At 30.6% G+C, this 8,876-nt stretch overlaps 1 protein-coding gene across 1 annotated transcript; it reads left to right on the top strand.

The window, feature by feature from the left end:
- The first annotated feature begins 2,182 nt into the window (after positions 1–2,182).
- Positions 2,183–3,479, top strand: LOC110418546 (uncharacterized). The gene is made up of 2 exons (XM_021431304.2): positions 2,183–2,337; positions 2,826–3,479. Exons 1-2 carry the CDS (start codon positions 2,220–2,222, stop codon positions 3,359–3,361), a joined length of 654 nt encoding a protein of 217 aa, XP_021286979.1. The 5' UTR covers positions 2,183–2,219; the 3' UTR covers positions 3,362–3,479.
- Positions 3,480–8,876: the final 5,397 nt, after the last annotated feature.

Here is an 8,876-nt window from a genome sequence, read left to right as displayed (position 1 = left end):
GTGTTTAATTGACAAACTCAAGAAAACCACTTTCCCTGATTTCAGTCAAAATTGTCTCAGGTTCCTATTAGAATTTACTAAGACTTACCACACTTTTTTCCAACCAATGAAGCATTTCATTTTCAATGTGACCTAGACAAAGCTTGAAAGAGTCCTTAAAGAGGGAAGAGGGTGGCAAATTGGATTGAGGTGGTTTTGCTTGGTTTCCTGTTAAAGCTCTTAAATAGGACTTGTTAGTTTCAAATTGGGTGGTTTGATGTTGAGAACAAGTTTGTGGTGGTGCCAAGGAGGTAGTTTGGTTCCCTCCATCATTGTTTCGGTTGTTGTTACGGTCATAATTTGAATGGTCAAGGCTGGTATGAATGAAATTTTTGGGAAAATAGTTGGAACGTCATTCACTTGGGATAAATCTCTTTCTGGCTCGGATGGGATGGTTTTGATTGGGGAAGAATCTCCTTCTATGTCAACCAAGGTTTTGTGTGGTTGTTCTTTCTCTATTGGCGTTCCAAGGGCATGAGCTTCCGCATCAGTTAGGGTGCTGTGTGAGTGTTCTCTCCTTATCGATGCTAAGGTTCTGGTTGGCCAAGGAGACTGCTAGCCGTTGGTCAAAGAACTAGACTTCATCAAGTCCTTTGATTGTTTGTTGTGCTTCGCCCATTGAGTCAAAATGGACAAATCCATATTTTCTTCCTTGATTCGACTAGTTGGGGATGTAGGAGCTAATGACTCGACCATAGAATTTGCAAATGGTGCTGAGCCATTGATAAGTGATTCGCGAAGGAAAGTTGCTGATATGGATGGTGACTAGCCGCCAACGGGGGTTTGGGTCTGGGTTTCCTCTCCTCACAGCCATTCCCCTGTTAGTCCTTTACAGTATTGGGTTTTAATAGCTACCTTAATTTTCCAATTACATTACTTCTATTTATTTATTAGCTACTTATTGATGGCTCGGTCAAGATGATGAAACACTTTCAAGAATTGTTATGTTGATAATTCTTTGTTTTTTCATTGCTATTTGGATTTGGCTGTTACACTTTCCTTAGATTCTTCATTCTATTAGGTAAAATTTATTAGGTTTTAGTCAATTTCTATTTAATTTATGTTGTTTACACTAGATCTAGACCCATTCCTATCATTTTGCTTAGCCGTATTATTTACTCACTGTTGCAATGGTCTAAACGACGAAACAATCTTCAAGAATTCTTGCCTTGATGATTCCTTTTGTTTTCATCATTGTTTCAATATGCCTTTTACACTTTGTTTATCTTCTATATTCTATCATTTAAAGTTTATCTCTTTTTGTACCTTTTTTGAACTCAATCTACGATGCCTATATTGCATTTAGATCCATTACTGCCATTTTGCTTATCTATTTGTCATTTACTTACTGTTACAAGCCTCTAAATGACGAAAAGGAATTTTAAGAGATGTTACGTTAACGGGGGTTTTTTGTTTTTGACTATTTCTTTAATAAATTATACTTAATTAGTGCAGTCAATGTGTTACCGTACTCCTTTCAAGCTATTAAAGACACACTCTTCGACATTTACCTATTTCACAATGTTGTCTCCAAACATTACAAATATAGAATTTTATTTTATTTTTCATTACTTTTATTACATGTGAATTTAAAACTCTTCATCAGATATATCATTGGCATAATTGCACTAAAGCAATCAATCAATACAATTATTCTATAATTCTATTTGTATTAATTATTTTATAAATCATACAAAACTTTTAATTATTCTCTAACTAAACCATCAATATTACAATCATTTATTTTTCACTATTCCTTTGACAAATTTTTTCCAACAATTATATAAAAACTTTAACTAACCCATTGCGAAGTGTGGGGTTAAATCTAGATGATTCTGAACTATACCTACTGCCAATGCATCTTGCTCTTAATTTGGAACAAGTAAAGAATATTTCCCTTTTGCTTTTCTTTAAACAAACAATTCAGTCCAAAATAGAAAACGTTTGAGAATGGATCAAGTTTTGGAATATAAGGATACCTAACTTCACAAGAGAAAACCTGTCTGAATATACCTAAAAATATTGAAAAAGAAAACATGACTATATAATAATAATAATAATATTATTATTATTATTATTATTATAACTTTCTTCAGTCCTATAAAAATGATGACACCCTGTAGATATTTTGGTTTGCAATTAGCATTAGCCAAGGCATCATCTCGTTCGTTGAGAAGGCAATGGCTTTCAAAGACAGATCAAGACGGTGGCCTAGCCATATAGCTGACAAGTTTGTGCCCCCTTCGTTTTGGACTGAGGATGCCAAGGGCAGTTATCTTCTTGACATTGATCTTCCTGGTACTATATCTACACCTCTTTATCAATTTTTTCTTTTGTTCTAAAAATTTTAATAATTGTATATTAATGACCACTGATTAAGAATTATAGGAAGAAAATTAAATTCATTATTCCCATCATAAATAATACTTTTTTGATGACATTTTATTTTTGTGGTTTATTTGCTAAATCTAGATATCAATTTCTTTAAAGGAAATCAAGCACTATTTCGTTTGGCTCTATATTTTGACAATTAAAGCACCTACATAGAGAGAGTGTATTTTTTATTTCGTTTATTATGTAAATCGTAAGGATGAATCTATATATACATGACGTTTAACTTATCATCTAAGTATTTCAAATATTGATCTTTGTAATTTTTGCCATAAAAGAAAAGCAAATATTTATTTATTTTGCATATTGAAAAATGTAAAAGAACTTGTATAAACAAGTTGCATACAATAAATTATTTATTAAATATGCTAAAAAGAGAAGGCATATTAATTTAGGTTTCAAACATGAGGAGGTGAGAATTGAGCTACCTTCGGCTGGTCATATAAAGATTGAAGGAGAAAGGATAGTGAATGAGAACAAATGCATATACATCGACCAGACCTTCCCATTGCCTGAGAATTCAGATCTGGATAACATCGTTGGGAAATTTGAAGGTGAACGTCTCTACATAACAGTCCCAAAAATATTAGCAGCAGAACAAGATGAAGACGAGGATAGCCGTGAGAATGATGAAAATACCAACAGCACTGCAGAAGAAGCAAACAGCAACGACGAAAATCAAAGGAAACATGAACAAAGTCATGGTGCTATACACCCTCATGACAGCAACAAGAAAGGAAAGAGAAATGAAGCTTGTCGTGTTGCCAGTTTCCCTAAGGAGATTGTAAAGAAATGGAACAAAGAAGATAATCCATTACAGATGGCAATCAAGTGTCTTAAGAGAAATAAGGGGGTTGTTCTTTCAATTGTTATATCATTTTCACTTGGCGTGTGGGTGTCGCAGCTTTTCATCAAGAATGGAGAAATATAATAAGCATGCAATTTGTTTTGCATTATTGTTGTTCATACTTTAATCATCTTCTTATGTATTATGTGATACACATTGACATCACCCTATATATATTTCTATCAAATGAAGAACTCCTTGCATGTCCTCTAAAATTCTTTTTATTCACATCTACTTAATAATTTAATTACTAAATGATCATGATCAAAGATATCTATATGGAGACGTAACCAATGATAAATTACACCCAAATCCATATAAGCACTTTCGTATAAATTTAAAATGATATAATACCTAAAAAAAGCTAAAATATCACTTATGATTTTATATTATATGTTGTTGATATAGAATACTGATCTGTCTTAATGGATGATGAAGTGATATAATGGCATAATCACATAGTATTTTAATCCTCTACGTCAATATTATGTCAACATCACATAAATACAAAAATAATAAGTGACCTTTTGACCAATGGTAGTTAGTTAATTGTTAATTACAAAAGGTTATTTAACTCAAAATAAAAATATAAGTACTTAATTAAATGTAATAAAAAAACTAATAATTTATTTAAATTTTTTAAAATATTTTAATTACTTTTTAAAATATTATGACATTTAAAATCTTTGTCATCAATCAGATAACTAAATCCGAATAAGAAATTACATGTGATTACCTAAACTCATAATCTTATATGTCAAGGAAAGATGCAAACATTGATTGCGTTAGAATAAATATGCGTGTATCATTGTATATATACATTATATCTAAGAAAAGGCAAAGCCAAATTAAAGCAGGCAGGGGCTTGGTTGGGGAAATGAAAACACATAATTATTATGCCTAATTATTCCATTCCTGGTGGAATAGGATCCAAAAAGTTTTGGAATAAAACGCCTCTATGCATTTTAAAAACTTGCTAACCTACACATATATATACTTTCTTTTCTTCTCAATTTTTTTCTTCCACCACCAAAAGGCAGCGGTAGAAGCGACGACTCCATGACTAGCTTTGGTTGCAGAAAGCACCAATTTTGGGCTCCATAACCAAATTCGACCAAGGCAGCTTCAAATTTAAAATCCATGGTTAGATCTGGTCAAGGGAAGCATCGAATTTGGCGATTCCTGACAAATTCCTTATAGTCTGATTTGGAGCTCTAGTGGCTAAATTCAATCGCAAGGACGTTCCATTACACTAGTCATATCTTCGATAGTCGGCCAACTAACAAGAAAGACAATAAAAAAGGAATTTAAAATAAAATAGTTTAAAGTTTTAATTATAAACTATAAAAAATTAATATTTTAAATTTAAAATTGAACTAAAATTTTAATCTTTAATTTTTAAAAATAAAGAATAAAATAAAATAATCATATTAATGTTTAAATTATAAATTATTAATATCTCAAATAATCTATAAATTATTAATATTTTAAAAAATAAAATAAAACTAAACTAAATAATCATATTAAAGTTTTAAATAAAAATTTATTTATATTTTTCATAGTTATAAAAAATAAATTTTTTAAATTAAAAATCAAATATTATAATAAAAGGTCTTTTTAACTTTATGTCATATATTCCTTTGTTATTCCCAAAACTATTTTATCAATAAAATATTAGAATAAGTCATAATAATAATTCTTAACCTATTCTATTTAATGAACTAAACTACATAATAAGTATATTTTATTTTATTCAAGCCTTCTTCTATTCTTATGGAATAAGTATTCCATTCCCCTCTATTCCATTTCGTGAACCAATTAAACTTGCAGTAAATATTTTTTAGCTACTAAGATATCAATAATTACAAAATTTGAGTTTGGTCGCTCAAATATTTGTGGCCTTTCCTCAAAGAAAATTGAAGGGTCAATTTTTTTTAACTTTCAAAGATAACGTGTTTTTGAAAATAACTTTTTTTAATTTTAATTATATTTAGTCAAGAGAAAAGATTTTTGGATAAAATTGTCCTTAGTGATACCTCCTCATATTAAAACACACATGCTGAAAAATGAATCTTATTACACGCCATGTTGAAAAAAAAATGTTATTGCATATCATTTTTTTATAATTAGAAGAAATATAACAAATAAAATAATCTCAGAAGCTAATTATTTAAATTTGAGGATTTTGTATAATATTTTTTTGTCCAAATCTATTTCATCCCAGTAGTAGCGTTGACGTTAAATAACTTTTCAATACATTTTCCTTTCCATGTCAAATTCCATTTTTGATTTTAGACTTTATTTCTATCATGAAATTATTTGACTCCAAAAGTTTATATCCTTGCCAGTTTCCATTAGTTGACAAAATTAGATAATCGACTCAATGAGCTTAAGAAATACTTTTATTGACTTAAAACCTTCATTTAACTTTTGAGAATTCATAATTAAAGATCATGAAGGTTGTGGAAAGGAATTGGATTGGAATTAGGCTTAAAAAGGGACAATGTTTACAAGTTTGGACCTAAAATGTCGACTCTAGTGCATAGAGGGCCGATCTTCTGAAGTAAAAACAAGGGAAAAGAAAGCATTCTGGTCTAGGGTCAACCCCAGACCCTTTGTAGTTAACCTTAGAGTGCCCAAACAGCTTAAATAGGCATAAAAGCCATAAAATCCAAGACCCACTCTTTTATTTAATTTCTTTTTGTTCTTCCACCCATTTGCTCTCAAATTTCACACCTTTCAAGACCCACTAAATCCCATTATCAAACCTTGGATTTCAAGTGTTAAAGGTAAGGATTTCCACTCCTAAAAGTTGGTTTTTCTGATTTTATCTTCTCACTCTAAAAGCTAGAAATTTTTCTAGGTTTTCAAGATTAGGTTAGATCCCTTCGTTTGAAGCTCACCAAGGAGGAGAGGTAGGTAAAATAAGTTGTTTACTTAATGGGCAAAAGGTTTGGATGAAAGTTGGTGGAAACAATTGGAAAAAAGTGAAGATTAAATAGGGTTAGAAATAGGCATTCACAGTATTTCAAAATTATTAGGGATTTTTTAGAATATTGATCATTAAATATTATATTATTGGGACTTTGAGAGTATTGATGATTGAATGTCATTTTTAGGTGATATTGGAGTAATTTGAGTTTGTTGAAGAAGTTGAGCTTTTGACGAAAGGTGCCAAAGGAAAGAGGCATGCTTCAAGAAATGGGTAGATACGACATTTTTAATTATTTCAATATAATTAAGTATGCTTATTCTATAGTCTCACATTAAAACACATTTTAATGAACTTTGTGATGTGAAGCTTGTTTTGTGAAATCTATATATACTATGTAAATATGCTAGTATGTAATTAGTTTTGAGCATGGGGAACAAGCCTTTCAATTGTTTAATGCCTTAAAATAGATATTTGTCTTTGAATAATTGGTTGATGATGACTAGGAAATTTGGAATGAAAAATGGTTTGTTTTGCATAGACCTTAGCATTAGGTCAATTTGATTTTAAGAGTAATAACTTTGATTTAGTCTTTGTTTTGAACACTTGCTTCAATTGGTTTTGAACCTTTTGCTCTTGGATGGTGAATGGATTCACCTTTCCATTTGGAAATGGAAATTTGGACCATGACACAAGATGTTTTAGTGGAGCCTACTATCAATAGCTAATGATAGTAGACACTAGCCATTGTGCACAATGCTTAGCTCTGATTGGGTAGTTAATCAAGTCCTACTCCTCTAATTTGTCTTCAATTGGTAGTTGATACGATCCTACCTCCTTTGTGTTGGGTAAGGACTGATCATACATTAAATATAAATAAAACACAATGGAAATAAATTTTTTAAAAAACAAATTATGCCTCACCCTCTTAAGATCTCTTTCATGCTAAATTGAGTTCAGAATTCAATTAAAAACAAAATATATATGATTATATCAAGTTTACCTAAATAACAAAGGCTGATGAATCCTTTGTTAAACCACCAAATTAACCTTCAAAAAGCTCAACCACCTCAGCTTGATTGTTACAAATTAAAAGTGTCCAAGGAATCCTTATGCATCCTCTAACGGTAATCTACACTAATGAATTAGAAAATCCCTTTTTAAGGATTAGGAGTGCTATGCCTTGGCAATGTGTTAGCAAAAATGAGTTTCATAAACTCATAATCCACACAAAAATTTTAGGTCTGAACACACAAAAGAAATCAAGTGAATGAAAAACTATTTTTCTTCACATTAGGAACAACAAGGCAAAAGGAATTTCCAATGTACTGTTTTTTTAATTTTTCAGCCATTTTCTCGTATTTTGTTTATAGGCTATAGCAAGGTATTTATACCTTGGATTAATTTTAAACCCTAATTACAAATCTATTTTGTAATTACCAATTAATCAGATAATTTGATTAAACAATTTAATTAAGTCCTTAAGTAGCTCAATTAACTTAATTATTAATTTAATCAATTAGGCCCAATAACTTAATTAAACAATTTAATTAATTAAGCTCAACAATTTAATTAAACAATTTTAATCAATTAGGTCCAATGACTTAATTAAATAATTTAATTAATTAGGCATAATTTAATTAAACAATTTTAATCAAGTGCTTAAAAAGCTCATAACTTCTAATTTAATTAAGTCCAAGTTAATCACCTTTCCCATTTAATTTTCAACATTCATTTTTGATGTGCAACCCATCAGGCTTCTAACATATTGGAGATGAGCTCAACATATAATTCTTAAGTTAAACTAAGAATTAGATAAATTTAAACTACTTTAAAATTATCATTAATCGAGTTAACTATCTATAGTATATAGACCAAGATTGAGATCTAGCAATCCATCATGGCCACTCAAATGTTAGAAGAGTCAAGATAGTTTGACTCAACCTTTCAGTGATCATCCTTTTACTATAAATCATTCTCTCATCATATATCCAGAAGATGATAAAAGCATAGTGCAGTGTCTACTCTTATTGATCTCCATATTCATTCTTAAAGTTTGATCATTAGCTTTGTAAAGACTTATGAAACTCCTTTCATAATCTTTAAGTAGCCTTGGCCAAGGATTTCAATAAGCTAATATCAACCAAGAACAATTAGGATATGTCCCTTGAATCACTTGGGGTGATGATTCCTATCTTGACCATTCATTTGCCTTCACATGCTTCATGCTTTACTAAAAGCATCTTATTTTGGCATCTTTGGTTAGGCACCCGTAAAGATGAAATCAAAGCATAACACTCAGGACATAAGACAACCTAGTGTCTCAAGGCTAGGGAGTATTTACACAATTGACACATGAGAAATATTGCATAGACACTTGAGTGAAATACTAAATGCACTTCTCATGGCGGGTCAAGTTCAGTGAACTTGCTCTCTTAGGCAAGCATCATCATTCTTAATCCAAGTATCTCTATACTTCAACCTATAAGATCGGTTACTTATTTATCAAGTAAGGAACATAGAATGTACTAGTCTCTAGGTATCATTGATGTCTAATCTCAATGATACATTGACCAGGAACATTTAGAGAGTATGCTTTGATGCAAAATGATCTCATAACTGTAACCTATTACTGTTCCCTTGCAAGGCATATTAATCTCATGGACT

The sequence above is a fragment of the Theobroma umbraticum genome, unplaced genomic scaffold, assembly GCF_002168275.2.
Source record: "Theobroma umbraticum cultivar Fairchild unplaced genomic scaffold, ASM216827v3 scaffold_50.0, whole genome shotgun sequence".
In the NCBI taxonomy this organism is placed as follows: domain Eukaryota; kingdom Viridiplantae; phylum Streptophyta; class Magnoliopsida; order Malvales; family Malvaceae; genus Theobroma; species Theobroma umbraticum.
Note: the sequence above shows the minus strand (reverse complement) of the source record. Positions and strands in the feature narration are given on the sequence as shown.